Genomic DNA, 15,136 nt, shown 5'->3' on the forward strand with positions numbered 1-15,136 from the left:
GACTCCGTCTCAAAATAAATCAATAAAAGACAAGGTCTGACTCTGTCACCCAGGCTGGAGTGCAGTGGCACAGTCTTGATGGCCTCCGCCTCCTGGGCTCAGGCCATCCATCCTCCCCCCTCAGCCTCCCAAGTAGCTGGGGCTGCAAGTGCACATCACCATGCCCGGCTAATTTTTGTATTTTTTGTAGAGAAGGGTTTCACCATCTTGTGTGTGATGGTCTCCAACTTGTGAGCTCAAGCAATCCACCTGTCCCGGCCTCTCAAAGTGCTGGAATTAGAGGCGTGAGCCACCTCACCTGGCCAATTGCCCACTCTTCATGATTTGCCTCCCATGTCCGGTGCCACCTGACAGCCCCCCCACCCACACACACACACACTGTGTTTTCTGACTTCTGCCTCTGCAAGACAAGAAGCCTGTTCTTTTTCTGGATGATCACACCAACTCCTGTTTAGCCCTCAGGCATAGTTGCCAGGGAGCTAAGCAACTGAGCGGCAATTGTGGTCAGGGACACAGTACAAATACTCCAGCCCATTTTTCTGACAACCAGACCGACATCCCTTAGGTTACCGAAAGTTCCAGGTTCCTCACTACAGAGAGTAGTAGCTGTCCAAAATTAAAAACAAAACAAAAAAACAGAAACAGGAATTATCCACCCAGAGACCCAGTTACTGGGTGTGGAAAGTGTGTGTGGGGAGGGGTGGGAGGTGGTTCTCCCTTGCTTCAGTTGGCTTCTGCCTTGCTGTTTTAAGGAATCTTCTCCTTCAGCAAAAGGAGGAGACTTTGGAATTGATTGATTACACAGACTGTGGTATCTGACCCATTGAATTTTAGAAAAACTTCGGATTTAAAGTTTCAGAAATTGCACAGAAAAATTCAGATTTCTGGCTTCTCTGGAAATGATAGATTTGCAGTTCAGGGCTCCCATATCCTCATGGCAATCATAGGCTGCCCCCTTGAGCACAGTCCCAAGAGGTGAAAATGACTTGCATACCCCAGCTGCTTGGGATTATTGAGGATGAAAGTAGAGAGGGGGAGAAATATTGGGGAGTGAATTTTAAGCCAAGGCTTAACATTAGAAGTGGGGTGGGTACAGCCCAGCAGTAGCAGGTGGAGCAGAAGGGCTCCTGGTCGGGGTGAGGATTCCTCCTGAGAACTATACTGTCCAAGCTAGAGGGAAACATGGGATCCACTAGTTCTCAACAAGTGGAACAGGTCACTTCCCATCATGTTGTCCAGGAGCAAGAGAGACTCTTAGGGGGTTGTGCCCTCTCCCCACCCTCAATGCGCAGAGTCTGTGAACCATTTACATCCAGATCATTTGTTAAAACCTGAATTCTGGCCCTGCGCGGTGGTTCATGCCTGTAATGCCAGCACTCTGGGAGGCCGAGGCGGGCGGATCACCTGAGGTCGGGAGTTTGAGGCCAGCCAGATCAACAGAGAAAAACTCTGTCTCTGCTAAAAATACAAAATTAGCTGGGCATGGTGGCGCATACCTGTAATCCCAGCTACTTGGGAGGCTGAGGCAGGAGAATCGCTTGAACCTGGGAGGCAAAGGTTGCGGTAAGCCAAGATTGCGCTGTTGCACTCCAGCCTGGGCAACAAGAGCAAAACTCCGTCTCAAAATAATAATAATAATAATAAGTAGCTGGGTGTGGTGGCATGCACCTGTAATCCTAGCTACTTGGGAGGCTGAGGTGGGAGAATCGCTTGAACCCGGGAGGCGGAGGTTGCAATGAGCTGAAATTGTGCCACTGCATTCCAGCTTGGGTGGCAGAGTGAGACTCCGTCTCAAAAAAACAAACCAACCAACTTGAATTATGGGGCCAACTCCAGATGTACTGAGTCAGAATCACTGGGACCCAGGAATCTGTATTTTGGCAAATTGCCCCCATCATTCCCAAGCAGGGTATTTGAAAAACCACTGCCTTAGGGGTTGAAGAAAAGTCTCTGCTGAGGGTGTGTTATTTGAAAAAACCCCTAGTGTGACTCTCATGCAACCCACCAGGGAGGGGAGCAAGCTCCCCAGAAGAATCACTGGTTAAACATTTTCAATTTATAGCAAAGGAAAATTAGGTCCGAAGGATAGAAATAGGAATAGCATTCATTCATTCATTCATTCAGAGACGGAGTCTCGCTCTGTCACCCAGGCGGGAGTGCAGTGGTACAGTCTCCGCTCTCTGCGACCTCCACCTCCCGAGTTCGAGTGATTCTCCTGCCTCAGCCTCCTGAGTAGCTGGGACTACAGGTGTGCATCACCACTCCCAGCTAATTTTTGCATTTTTAGTAGAGACAGGGTTTTGCCATGTTGGCCAGGCTGGTCTCGAACCCCTGATCTCAAGTGATCTCACCTCAGCCTCCCAAAGTGTTGGGATTACAGGCGTGAGCCACTGCGCCCGGCCAGAATAGCAGTTATTGAGTACTAACTGTACAGCAGACATTGTAATAAGCAAACGCTTTAATGTTGCCTAATTTAGGGCCAGGTGCAATTGCTCATGCCTGTAATCCCAGCACTTTGGGAGGCTGAGGCATGAGGATCAGTTGAGCCCAGGAGTTCAAGACCAGCCTTGGCAACACAGTAAGACTCCCTCTCTACAAATAATTTAAAAGTTAGCTGGGTGTGGTGGCATGCACCTTTGGTCCCAGCTACTTGGGAGGCTCAGGTGGGAGGATCACTTGAGCCCAGGAGTTTGAGGCTGCAGTAAGCTGTGATTGTGCCACTGTATTCCAGCCTGGGAGACAGAGCTAGATAGACCCTGTCTCCAAAAGAAAAAAAAAAAAAAAAACTACAAAAATTGGCTGTGGGTGGTGGCACACACCTGTAGTCCTAACTACTCAGGATGCTGAGACAGAGAATTGCTTGAACCTGGGAGGGGGAGGTTGCAGTGAGCCAGGATCATGCCACTGCACTTCAGCCTGGGCGACAGAGCAAGACTATGTCTCAGAAAAAAAATAAATAAAATTATATATATATACACACACACATATATATATAAAACACATATGTTATATATATTAGGAGAGAGATATATATATATAGCTTAAACCTCACAACTTCATGTTTAATCTCACAACTTAACGAGGTAGGTACCATTAGTATTGTTATTTGAGACGGAGTGTCACTCAGCCACCCAGGCTGGAGTTCAGTGGTGAGATCTTGGCTCACTGCAACCTCCGCTTCCCAGGTTCAAGTGATTCTAGTGCCTCAGCCTCCTGAGTAGCTGGAATGACTGGCAAACACCACCATGGCCGGCTAATTTTTTGTGTTTTTAGTAGAGACAGAGTTTGACTATGTTGGCCAGGCTGGATTATTATTATTAAGACAGGGTCTACCTCTGTCACCGGGTGCAGGATCATGGCCCACTGCAGCCTCAACCTCTTGGGCTCAAGTGACCCTCCCGCCTCAGCCTCCTGAGTAGCTTAGCTGAGACTACAGGGGCCACCTATCACACCGGCCTTTTTTTTTTTTTTTTTTTTTAAAGAGATGGGGTTTCACTATGTTGCCCAGGCTGGTCTCGAACTCCTGGGCTCAGGCAGTCCTCCAGCCTCGGCTCCCCCTGCAAAATGTTGTGATTACAGGCATGAGCCATGTCTCCCAGCCCTAAAGATTTTTTTTTTTTTTGAGACAGGGTCTCACTCTGTCATGAAGGCTGGAGTACAGTGGCGCAATCATGGCTCGCTGCAGCCTCAACCTCCCAGCCTCAAGCAATCCTCCCACCTCAACTTCCCAAGTAGCTGGGACTACAGGTGTGCAAAACTAATTTTCTTTTTTCTTCTTCTTTCTTTTTTGTAGAGATAGGGGTTGCATTGTATTGCCCAGGCTCGTCTCGAACTCCTGGGCTCAAGTAATCCTCCCACCTCTAGCCTCCCAAAGTGCTGGGATTACAGGCCTGAGCCACCATGCCCGGCCCCTAAATGATTTCTAAGATGCTAAACAACCCTGACATTGCACGGTCAATCCTCTGGTTCTTTCCCCTCTGACCACACTCTGACCTCTTCTCAGAACATCTCAACCATTTCTCTTTTCTACCTCTGATTCCTCCTTTAATTCCTAAAGCTCTTAGGAAAGAGAGCCCCCTTAGCAAGGAACCCCTCAAAAGCCCCAGGCCCAGAGTGAACCCGGGAGGCGGAGCTTGCAGTGAGCCGAGATAGTGCCACTGCACTCCAGCCTGGGCGACAGAGTGAGACCGTCTCAGAAGAAAAAAGAAAAAGTGTATGTATAACATACATATAATATAGATTATATATATAAGACAATAAATATATATAGCCTAACGCTCAAGGTGTACCCCCCGCATCCCGTTCATTCTGCCTAAGTGCCCAGAGCTGGGGTACCCTCCCAACACCACCCCCTCACAAACATGTAGTAGCCTAACGGAATACTTTTTTTTTTTTTTTTTTTTTTGAGACGGAGTCTTGCTCTGCCGCCCAGGCTGGGGTGCAGTGGCCGGATCTCAGCTCACTGCAAGCTCCGCCTCCCAGGTTTACGCCATTCTCCTGCCTCAGCCTCCCGAGTAGCTGGGACTACAGGCGCCCGCCACCTCACCCGGCTACTTTTTTGTATTTTTTAGTAGAGACGGGGTTTCACCGTGTTAGCCAGGATGGTCTCGATCTCCTGACCTCGTGATCCGCCCGTCTCGGCCTCCCAAAGTGCTGGGATTACAGGCTTGAGCCACCGCGCCCGGCCGCCTAACGGAATACTTAAGATCAAAATAACATTCTGCTGTTTTCGGATTTTTACTCACATGATCCTACTTAATCCTCACAATGCACCTGCCGAGGAGAAGCGATTATTATCCCGTTTTACAGAAAGCTCGGAAACAGAACATGGCCCCTTAAATAACCACCAGCTGCTGCTGATGCCAGGCTGAACCTCCGGCTTCCCAGAGCACTATACCCAGCAGTACACTGCAGTCCACCCACTGACATCCACTGGAACCCAGAAAGAAGTGCGTTTTAATCTGCAAGACCTCGGGGCCCTGGGGAGGTGGGGTGGCTAGCACGTGGGTGTTGATTAACTGGAAAACCCGCACCGAGTGTCTTAGAAGTCCTTCACAAAGGCGCGGGGTGGGGAGTGAAGCGGGGGGAGTGGGGCGTGAGAAATTAAGAAAAATTGGATTACTGTGTGGTGGGCTGGGTTGCATTAACCATTCCCAACACTATCTCCGGGCAAGTCTCACACCTGATATTCAATAGACATCCCCTGCAGTGGGTGATGTTGGCAGTGGCAGGCGACACATACAATATTTTTAGGGGTCCTTGTTCACACTTCACCTGCACCAGAGGACTTCAGCCCCTGTGGTATTCACTCCTCTTTAGGGCTAATTTGAGGAACTGTCTCAAATTGGAATCCAACACCTAGAGACAGGCTGAGGTGGGCATGCTGATCTGTTGAGACGCTTCGGGGACCAGGTTAACTTTACAAGCGCACTGGCTTCCAGAGGGACCCTTCTTATCCTCCTAGCTCAGAGGGAAAAGGGGGGTGGAAGGAGGAGAGGCTGTGGCTCTATCAGGAAAGGGATTCAAGGGTTTACTCTTCGCCCAACGCCCACTTCAGCTGGGGGTTCCTGGAAGAACGGGGCTGTGGAGTATTTCAGAAAACTCCTCCCTCTACTGTCTTCAGGCCCCAGGAGACAAACCTTGTTCCAAGCCTCCTGGTCCCAGTGGCTTCCCTCCCACCGAAATCGAAAGAACCCGAGTCCCAGCCCGACCCCTTCTCTCGCCGAGCCCTGGCTGGGATACCTTGTCCGGGAGGGCAGCACGGCCTCAGTCTAGCCGCCAGACGCACTCCGCAGGCCGCGCGCGCGCTCGAGCCTCGGTGGACTCAGCCGCCAGCCCCGGGAGGCCGCCTCCCTGCGCAGCACCTCCTGCCACCCGCGCGGGCACGTGGGATGTTGACTCGCTGCCCCCGCCTCCTCCTGCTCCGCGTCCCCCGCCCGCGGCTCGGGGCGCGGCGTGGCGCGGCGCGTGGGCGTGCTGCGGGGCGACCATGGCTGTAGACTGTTACCTCCAGTTCCCACAGTAACAATCGAAAGCCACGGTTGCCCTGGAGACGCGGGGGCGGGACGCGCGGACGGCGCCGGCGCGGGGCGGGCTGACGTCAGGGCCGCGGGGGGCCGGGTGGGGCAGTGGGGGATGAGGAGCGCGCGTGGGCCGCCGCCCCTCGCAGTCCCTAGGGACCCGGACGGGGCGGCCCGATGGCGGCGTCTGCGTTGATCAGCACCGCGGACAGCGGCGGCGCGGGCAGCGGGCCGGGGGCGGGGCCCTGAGGGACAGGGACTGGGGGTCCCGGGGCGCGGCGGCGGCCGGGGCCGCGGTCCTGGGGCGGGGCCAGGCGTCGGTGGCCCTGACTGGAGACTGTTACTGAGGGCGGCCCGGGCAGTAAGCAGTCTAGAGCCAAGGTGCCGGCGCGCTGTCCGGGCGGGGTGCCCCGGTCGCCCCAGTTGGGGGCGCTGCTGCTCCGCCTCCCCCGCGTCTCCCGCCCTGTCCCGCCCGGCGCTCGCGACCAGGCACGCGGCCCCTGACGTCAGAGGGCCGTGACGTCAAAGATGTCCCAGAGGGGGCACTTCCGGCGGGGGGCGGGGGCGGGGCGGGCCCTGCCGAGGCCCCGCCCCCCGGTCCTGAGAGGACAGCTCCGCTCGCAGAGGCGGGAAGCCGTGGGCGCCACGGGACCCGCTGGACGGGACCGGCCGGGGAGGGGCGCCCGGCGCCATGCGGGGCGGGGGTCCCAGGAGGGCCGAGGAGGCGGGGGTGGGCGTCCGTCTGTCGCCTGCACCGCCGCTTAGCCGGCCGGGGCAGCGAGGCTGAGTCACCGCGCCGCAGGGAGGGAGAGGAGGGGCGCATCTCCTGGGGCGCCAGCACCTTCGCCCCACTTTCCCGGGAGGATGGCGCAGGAGCCCCAAGAAAGCCAGGGGGGTCTCCGAGGTCGGTCCTCCACTCGATGCTCCTCCGAAGTAGCTGCGTCTCCATCGGGCGCCGGCAGGTGCTGCGCGGGCTCGTGTCGTCTCTGGCCCCGGCTCCACGGCCGCGAGGGGACCCCGGTGCCCCCCGCCCGCCCCCGTCCCCACCCCGGAGGGGCCGCCCCACCCGCCGCCTGCCCATCCCTTCCTCGCCTTCCCGTCCATGTCCGCACATCTGTCCCTCCGCGGCCGGTCCGTCCCGCTTACCTGGCGGGCCGCGTCGCCACTGCCCGGTCGCCTCCCGCAGCCAGGCCGGCGCGGCGGCTTTTATAGGCGCGCGTAGTACTCGTGCGGCGGCTCATTCATGCGGCCGCGGCTCCTACACACTGACGCGCTGCCGACGTCAGCGGGGAATTTAGGAAATGGGAAAAGGGGCTATTTATAGTGGCGAGGCGGGGGGTGGGGACCGAGGCGACCGGGAGGGGAGGAAGGGGCGCGGAAGCAGCGGCGGGGTGGGGGGAGCCGCGCCCCTGCCCCGCTGACAAGGGGTTAATTTTCCGGAACCGCGGGCCAGGGGGCCGGGGAGGCGGCGCTGGGGGGCGCGGCGGGCCCTTCGTGCTTATTCACGCTCTCCTTCCGGAGCCCCGCGGCTCCTGGGGGTCTTCACCTGGCAGCCCCTTCCCCCTCCTCAGTTCCTGGACCTGAGGGCTCTGCCGTCACACCCCGCAAGGCCACTGCGGTGTCGCCACCCTCTTGTCCTGCAGGGTGGGCAGGAGAGCAGGAGAGGAAGCTGGATTCTCTTGGGGGCCTGGGGCGCAGCTAGGGCTGTGGCATCGGGGGCCAGGAGAAGAAGAGCAGGGGAGCCCGAGGTAGCCCAGGAGTCTTTAGCGGAGGAGCCTGGGCCTGGGAGGGAAGGCCCAGCGGGGGTTTGGGTACCACCCAGGAAGTGGAGACCCTAGGGAAGGCAGAGAAGTTGGGGAAGGTGGGCCAACCTCCCCAGAAATGATGAGCAAAGGGATCCTCTATGAGGGAGCTGGGGGAACGCGCCCGAGGTAGGAGTGAGAGGAATGGGCAGCCTCAGCAAGGGAGAGAGGAAAGGCTGTCAGTGCCACGCTCCAGAGCCTGGCAGCTAGGACCCACATTCGGACCATCTGTGGCAGGACGGACGCTCCCAGAGCTCATGTTAGGGTGATAGAAAGTGAAGGAGACCAGCAGTTTGGCCAAGAGGGGCCCCCAGGAGATGAGGAGGACCGTTTCCTGGAGGAGTTAGTGTTCCTGGATGCCAGAATTGGCAGGAGAGCCCATGACTTGTGGGGCAGTTCCCCTGGTTGGGAGCAGGGAAATGCATGGTCCTGGCCCAGCCTGGCTCCATCGAGATGGAGGAAGGGTCTAAATGGGAGGAGAGTGTTCAGACGAGGAGCTGGACCAGGATGGGGAGGGCTGTGCATGGCATGGCCGGAAGAGCGGGGCAGGGAGAGAAGGGTCGAAGAATTAAGTCCACGGGAGGGCAAGGAGGTACTCTCACTGCCTGGGCTGGGGCAGGACTGTGAGACCCTCCTTTACAGATGCAATTAGGGCTTGAGAATGGGGGGTAGGGATAGTAAGATAACTTGGGGAGCTGAAGAATAAAGACTGTGGGTACGGCAGACCCCTGAGGCAGGTTAGCAATGCACAGACTCCACTGCACAAAGATATAAGGGACGGAGGGGCTCTTTGGAAGTGGGGGGGATCTGACTCTATCAAAAGGAGAAAAGATAAAAGAGATGGGGTCAGAGAGGCCCTGCATAGTCTGGATTTAGCCTCCTAGAGCTCCCGTTTTCTTGCCGCTAGCCTTTGTCCCACGGGTTCTATTATTCACAAATGCCTTCCTGCGCGGTGGGAGAACTCCTATTCATCCGTCAAAGCCCAGCTCTAGGAGCACTTCTGAGGAGCCTCTCCACCTCCCCTCAGCACTCCGTAACTTCCGTAACTTCCACCTCAGGCCGCCGCACATCCCTCGGCCAAGATGTCGGGGTCCGACTTCCCTAGAGACCGGCAGCTCCGGAGGCCTCCGTTTTCCTCTTTGGGACCTCACTGCTTCTAAAGTGAGGATGCTATGAGGAGACATGGGAGAGGGCGTGGGTAAGATGGATCCAGAACATGGGGCGGACTCGTTTGGACCGAAGCCTCCGCCAGGCACCGAAGCGGTGAAGTCGCCTGCGCTGCAAAGGGAGCCTCCGGGGGGCGCCCGAGACCTTGGTGTCGCTCGGGGGCCGCTGGTAGCCGCGCCCGCTGCCCCTCGCCGGGTGACTCAGCCGGTACCTCTGGCGGGGCCATGAGGGCCAGAGGACAGCGCGGGGGGCGGCGAGCACGGTTGCTAAGCTCTCCAAGGCCTCAGAGGGACGGGATTCGGGCGCACCTCATCGGTTGCCATGGTAACGCTGCGCCCCAGCCCCTCGCGCTCCGCGGCGGAGGGAGGCGCAGCCAATCAGAAGCGGCGGAGTTCTCGGGGACCCCCCCCCCCTCCACGCCGCGTGTGGGCGGGGGTCAGGAGGTGCGGGGCGGAGGCGGAGCGTGGGCCGCGGAGATCCGGCGTTCGCAGGAGGCTTGGTGCGCGGCGGGGCCGCACGGGGCCACTTCCGGAATAGTAGTGCGGGCAGCGGCGCGCCATTCGGGGTCCCCTTCCTCCCAGAAGAGACGTCACCCACACAAACCTGACCTTCACGTGGGGTGCGGGGCCTTGCGGGGTCCCAGCCGCAGGCGCCCCTGTTGTTTCCTTCGGGCGGGTGGGTTGGAGAAAAAGTTCACGTGGGATTCTTCAAAACGGCGTACATGGGGATTCTAGGGCCCCGGGGTTACTTCTGCGGACCCCCGGAGGCGCTGTCCAGCCATTTCCAGTCGCCCTGATGACTCGTCGTGGGTTCCTTTAGGAGACCCGAAAGTTGAGGGCGGGCTGTGTGGGTAACACCTCTGCCCAGGTTCCCGGAGGGCACCAGGTGGCTGCCCCTGGAGTATCCCAGAGCGCCAGGGCCGCGGGAAGGGGCGGGTGTGCGTCTGGAAACGTGCGCGCCTGCTAGTACCAGTGCCTGGAGAGGGCTGGGGACAAACCGGTTTATGCCGCGCACACCCAATCCATGCGCCTGAGTGAGGGTGGGTGTGTTGGGGAGTGCGTCCAAGTGGACAGTGCTGTGTACAGTAATGTCTACGGAGAGTTCCAGGAGAGCCTGGCTACTCCTGCCCAGGATAACCTCTCCTCCACCACCCGAGTCCGGTGTTTGCGGGCAGGACTTTTCCGAACTGGGGCTGTGAGCCTAGAAATACGTACACGGGAGCGCTCAGCTCAAAGCCCCAGGGTTTCCGGGGCTCGCTTGTGCGGGGTCGGGGTCCCTGGTGGGCACAGGTGGGAGGGCGAACCTGCGGATGGGGTGGGCCCGGGCCCCTCCCCGCCGGCTCAGCATCTGTGCGCCTCCAGCTCAGGTGCGCGGGAGGAAGGCAGCGGCCTGCCCCGCAGAGCCCCGCGCGCCCGCGAGGTGGCGCTATAGCTGCAGCAGCGCCCGCCGGCCCGGGCCGCTCCAGATAAGAGTGTGCGGAAAGCGCGGCGGGGCTGAGACGCGACCAGGACGCGGGGAGGACGGACCAGCAGGACAGACCGACCGGGGGCCCGGCGGGCGGAGGGCAGCGCAGCCACATCCCCCCTGGATCCGCCGGCAGCCGGGCCCGGGGCTTTCGACATGCCCCCCAGGTGGGTCCTCGAGCCGGGGACCGGGAGGGACGGGGGCCCGAGACAGCCCGGTCCTCGTGCGTCGGCCGCCTCGGGCGCATCCTCTGGCGCGGGTGCCCCATCGCGGCTGGCGGCTGGCGTTCAGGGCTCCGGGTGTCGTCCCTGTCGGACTCGGGACCGCCGGGCCGCGGCTCCGCGCCGGGTTCACGGCGGGGTCAGCGGCCCGGGGCCGGCTGTGCCCGCACATGGGCTGGAGAGGCGAGGGGAAGGGAAGGGAAGGGGAGCTGGCGGGCGGGGCTGGCAGGGGCGCTGCCCTGGCACAGCTCGGGGCCTGGCAGCGGCGGGTGGGGCATCGGCTAAGAGCTGCCACCGCCGCGGGGAGGGGAGCCCGGCCCTCCGGGGCCGCAGGTAACGGGCCGCGGGGCCCCGCGGGCCAGGAGAGGAACGGGGTCGGGCGGGCGAGCAGCGGGCAGGGGAGCTCAGGGCTCCGCTCCGGGCTCTGCCGCCGGATTTGGGGGCCGCGAGGAAGAGCTGCGAGCCGAGGGCCTGGGGCCGGCGCACTCCTCCCGCCCTGTCTGCAGTTGGAAAACTTTTCCCCAAGTTTGGGGCGGCGGAGTTCCGGGGGAGAAGGGGCCGGGGGAGCCGCGGAGGGAGGCGCCGGGCCCGCGCGTGTAGGGCCCAGGCCGAGGCCGGGACGCGGGTGGGGCGCAGGCCCGGGTCAGGGCCGCAGCCGGCTGTGCGCCGTGCCCGCCCGGGGCGCTGCCCCCTCCCTCCCCTGGGAGCTGCGTGGCTCCCCCCTCCCCCCCACCTGCTTCCTGCCTCAGCCTCCTGCCCCGATATAACGCCCTCCCCGCGCCGGGCCCGGCCTTCGCGCTCTGCCCGCCACGGCAGCCGCTGCCTCCGCTCCCCGCGCGGCCGCCGCCCGGGCCCCGACCAAGGGTTGACAGCCCCCGGCCAGGGCGGCGCCAGGGCGGGCACCGCGCTCCCCTCCTCCGAATCACTTCCCCCAACTGGGGCAACTTCTCCCGAGGCGGGAGGCGCTGGTTCCTCGGCTCCCTTTCTCCCTACTTGGGCAAACTTTTCCGCCCTGAATGACTTTTCCTGAAGCGGACATTTTACTTAAATCGGGTAACTGTCTCCCAAAGGGTCACTTCGCCTGAACAGTCTTCTCGGAAGCCCCAGCACCCAGCCAGGTGCCCTGGGGCATGCAGGCCGGCCTGGCCTCCCCTCCACCGGCGGTCGCTCACCTCCCGCTCCTTCTCCTGGTCCGGGCGGGCCGGCCTGGGCTCCCACTCCAGAGGGCGGCCGGTCCTTCGCCGGTGCCCAGGCCGCAGGGCTGATGCCCCCGCTCAGCTGAGGAAGGGGAACTGGAGGGGGAGAAGTGCCGGGCAGGGGGCAGGCGGCCAGGGCGCCGCACGGCTCTCACCCGGCCGGTGTGTGTCCCCGCAGGAGAGTGTGCTGGGCAGACGATGCTGGACACGATGGAGGCGCCCGGCCACTCCAGGCAGCTGCTGCTGCAGCTCAACAACCAGCGCACCAAGGGCTTCTTGTGCGACGTGATCATCGTGGTGCAGAACGCCCTCTTCCGCGCGCACAAGAACGTGCTGGCGGCCAGCAGCGCCTACCTCAAGTCCCTGGTGGTGCATGACAACCTGCTCAACCTGGACCATGACATGGTGAGCCCGGCCGTGTTCCGCCTGGTGCTGGACTTCATCTACACCGGCCGCCTGGCTGACGGCGCAGAGGCGGCTGCGGCCGCGGCCGTGGCCCCGGGGGCTGAGCCGAGCCTGGGCGCCGTGCTGGCCGCCGCCAGCTACCTGCAGATCCCCGACCTCGTGGCGCTGTGCAAGAAGCGCCTCAAGCGCCACGGCAAGTACTGCCACCTGCGGGGCGGCGGCGGCGGCGGCGGCGGCTACGCGCCCTACGGTCGGCCGGGACGGGGCCTGCGGGCCGCCACGCCGGTCATCCAGGCCTGCTACCCGTCCCCGGCCGGGCCTCCGCCGCCGTCTGCCGCGGAGCCGCCCTCGGGCCCCGAGGCCGGGGTCAACACGCACTGCGCCGAGCTGTACGCCTCGGGACCCGGCCCGGCCGCCGCACTCTGTGCCTCCGAGCGCCGCTGCTCCCCGCTCTGTGGCCTGGACCTGTCCAAGAAGAGCCCCCCGGGCTCCGCGGCGCCAGAGCGGCCGCTGGCTGAGCGCGAGCTGCCCCCGCGCCCGGACAGCCCTCCCAGCGCCGGCCCCGCCGCCTACAAGGAGCCGCCGCTCGCCCTGCCGTCCCTGCCGCCGCTGCCCTTCCAGAAGCTGGAGGAGGCCGCACCGCCTTCCGACCCGTTTCGCGGCGGCAGCGGCAGCCCGGGACCCGAGCCCCCCGGCCGCCCCGACGGGCCTAGTCTCCTCTATCGCTGGATGAAGCACGAGCCGGGCCTGGGTAGCTATGGCGACGAGCTGGGCCGGGAGCGCGGCTCCCCCAGCGAGCGCTGCGAAGAGCGTGGTGGGGACGCGGCCATCTCGCCCGGGGGGCCCCCGCTCGGCCTGGCGCCGCCGCCGCGCTACCCTGGCAGCCTGGACGGGCCCGGCGCGGGCGGCGACGGCGACGACTACAAGAGCAGCAGCGAGGAGACCGGCAGCAGCGAGGACCCCAGCCCGCCCGGCGGCCACCTCGAGGGCTACCCATGCCCGCACCTGGCCTATGGCGAACCCGAGAGCTTCGGTGACAACCTGTACGTGTGCATCCCGTGCGGCAAGGGCTTCCCCAGCTCTGAGCAGCTGAACGCGCACGTGGAGGCTCACGTGGAGGAGGAGGAAGCACTGTACGGCAGGGCCGAGGCGGCCGAAGTGGCCGCTGGGGCTGCCGGCCTAGGGCCCCCTTTTGGAGGCGGCGGGGACAAGGTGGCCGGGACACCGGGTGGCCTGGGAGAGCTGCTGCGGCCCTACCGCTGCGCGTCGTGCGACAAGAGCTACAAGGACCCGGCCACGCTGCGGCAGCACGAGAAGACGCACTGGCTGACCCGGCCCTACCCCTGCACCATCTGCGGGAAGAAGTTCACGCAGCGTGGGACCATGACGCGCCACATGCGCAGTCACCTGGGCCTCAAGCCCTTCGCGTGCGACGCGTGCGGCATGCGGTTCACGCGCCAGTACCGCCTCACCGAGCACATGCGCATCCACTCGGGCGAGAAGCCCTACGAGTGTCAGGTGTGCGGCGGCAAGTTCGCACAGCAACGCAACCTCATCAGCCACATGAAGATGCACGCCGTGGGGGGCGCGGCCGGCGCGGCCGGGGCGCTGGCGGGCTTGGGGGGGCTCCCCGGCGTCCCCGGCCCCGACGGCAAGGGCAAGCTCGACTTCCCCGAGGGCGTCTTTGCTGTGGCCCGCCTCACGGCCGAGCAGCTGAGCCTAAAGCAGCAGGACAAGGCGGCCGCGGCCGAGCTGCTGGCGCAGACCACGCACTTCCTGCACGACCCCAAGGTGGCGCTGGAGAGCCTCTACCCGCTGGCCAAGTTCACGGCCGAGCTGGGCCTCAGCCCCGACAAGGCCGCCGAGGTGCTGAGCCAGGGCGCTCACCTGGCGGCCGGGCCCGACGGCCGGACCATCGACCGTTTCTCTCCCACCTAGAGCGCCCCTCGCCAGCCCGCTCTGTCGCTGCTGCGCGGCCCTGGCCCGCACCCCAGGGAGCGCTGGGGGCGGCGCAGGCCAGCCGTGCCCGGGACAACTGCAGCGTCGCCGCGGTGGCGGCTCCACCTCTCGGCGGCCTCACCTGGCCTCACTGCTTCGTGCCTTAGCTCGGGGGTCCGGGGAAAACCCCGGGACGGGGGTGGGACGGGGTAAGGGAAATTTATATTTTTGATATCAGCTTTGACCAAAGGAGACCCCAGGCCCCTCCCCGCCTCTTCCTGTGGTTCGTCGGCCCCCTCCCCCGGCTCCGCGCTGCTCTTAGGCGGGGAGGGGTGTCACTGTCGGGGCGCTCCTAGCCCTACCTCCGGCCCTTGCGACCACACCCATTCTCACTGTGAATCTCCCCGCTGGGGTCGGAGCATCGGGCAGAGTTGGGGAGTGGGGAGGGGACTGAGCCGGCCGGAGGGCCCCCCGCACCCCCACTCCCACCCACCCCGGGACTGATAATGTGAAGTTCCTCATTTTGCACAAGTGGCACTAGCCCCAGGGCCAACCCTTCCTTCCTCAACCACCAAGGGCGGGGAGTTCTGGAGTCAAGAGGGCGAAGAGCCCTGGCCTGCCAGGTCTCCCACTCCCGCGGTGCCCCCTTCCCTTCCCTTCCCTTCCCTGGGGCCCCGGACCATATTTATTGCATGCGCCCCGGCGGCCCCGCCATCCCGAGCCCAGGTTGGGCTGGGCTGGAACGCGGTCTCTTTAGCTCCCTCCTCTTCGTTTGTATATTTCCTACCTTGTACACAGGCTCTTTCCAGAGCCGCTTCCATTTTCTATACTCGAACCAAACAGCAATAAAGCAGTAACCAAGGACCCCGACCCCGCTGCTCTCTTCTGCCTCTGCACAAGGACCTGCATGGGCTGCGCCCGCT

At 62.5% G+C, this 15,136-nt stretch overlaps 2 protein-coding genes and 2 non-coding genes across 5 annotated transcripts; 1 reads left to right on the plus strand and 3 right to left on the minus strand.

Annotated features, from left to right (window-relative positions):
- Positions 1-4,726: 4,726 nt before the first annotated feature.
- LOC144335217 (uncharacterized) lies at positions 4,727-7,134 on the minus strand. The gene is made up of 2 exons (XM_077969673.1): positions 6,567-7,134; positions 4,727-6,520 (listed from the first exon to the last, which is right to left on the minus strand). The coding sequence occupies exons 1-2, from the start codon at positions 7,132-7,134 to the stop codon at positions 5,772-5,774; spliced, it is 1,317 nt and encodes a 438-aa protein (XP_077825799.1). The 3' UTR covers positions 4,727-5,771.
- MIR132 (microRNA mir-132) lies at positions 5,964-6,064 on the minus strand. Its single transcript, NR_032402.1, has one exon. It is a non-coding gene; the product is annotated as a microRNA mir-132 (primary transcript).
- Positions 6,324-6,433, minus strand: MIR212 (microRNA mir-212). Its single transcript, NR_032452.1, has one exon. It is a non-coding gene; the product is annotated as a microRNA mir-212 (primary transcript).
- A 2,296-nt stretch (positions 7,135-9,430) lies between the features above and the next one.
- Positions 9,431-15,074, plus strand: HIC1 (HIC ZBTB transcriptional repressor 1). Of its 2 annotated transcripts, none has more exons than XM_015118215.3 (2): positions 9,431-10,620; positions 12,049-15,074. In XM_015118215.3, exons 1-2 carry the CDS (start codon positions 10,299-10,301, stop codon positions 14,211-14,213), a joined length of 2,487 nt encoding a protein of 828 aa, XP_014973701.2. In that variant the 5' UTR covers positions 9,431-10,298; the 3' UTR covers positions 14,214-15,074. The 2 variants fall into 2 exon arrangements, with proteins under 2 accessions (XP_014973701.2, XP_014973702.1); XM_015118216.3 differs by lacking the exon at positions 9,431-10,620 and adding an exon at positions 11,453-11,727.
- Positions 15,075-15,136: the final 62 nt, after the last annotated feature.

Source organism: Macaca mulatta, chromosome 16 (assembly GCF_049350105.2).
Source record: "Macaca mulatta isolate MMU2019108-1 chromosome 16, T2T-MMU8v2.0, whole genome shotgun sequence".
Taxonomy (NCBI): Eukaryota; Metazoa; Chordata; class Mammalia; order Primates; family Cercopithecidae; genus Macaca; species Macaca mulatta.

What these genes read in the sequence shown, in the direction of transcription:
- HIC1 (XM_015118215.3), top strand. Translation starts at nt 10,299, where the DNA reads ATGGGGTGGGCCCGGGCCCCTCCCCGCCGGCTCAGCATCTGTGCGCCT. An exon ending in GCTTTCGACATGCCCCCCAG is followed by an intron (nt 10,621 to 12,048) that starts GTGGGTCCTCGA and finishes GTGTCCCCGCAG; the next exon opens with GAGAGTGTGCTGGGCAGACG.
- LOC144335217 (XM_077969673.1), bottom strand. Translation starts at nt 7,134, where the DNA reads ATGTGCGGACATGGACGGGAAGGCGAGGAAGGGATGGGCAGGCGGCGG. An exon ending in GCCCCCGCCCCCCGCCGGAA is followed by an intron (nt 6,521 to 6,566) that starts GTGCCCCCTCTG and finishes CTCTGACGTCAG; the next exon opens with GGGCCGCGTGCCTGGTCGCG.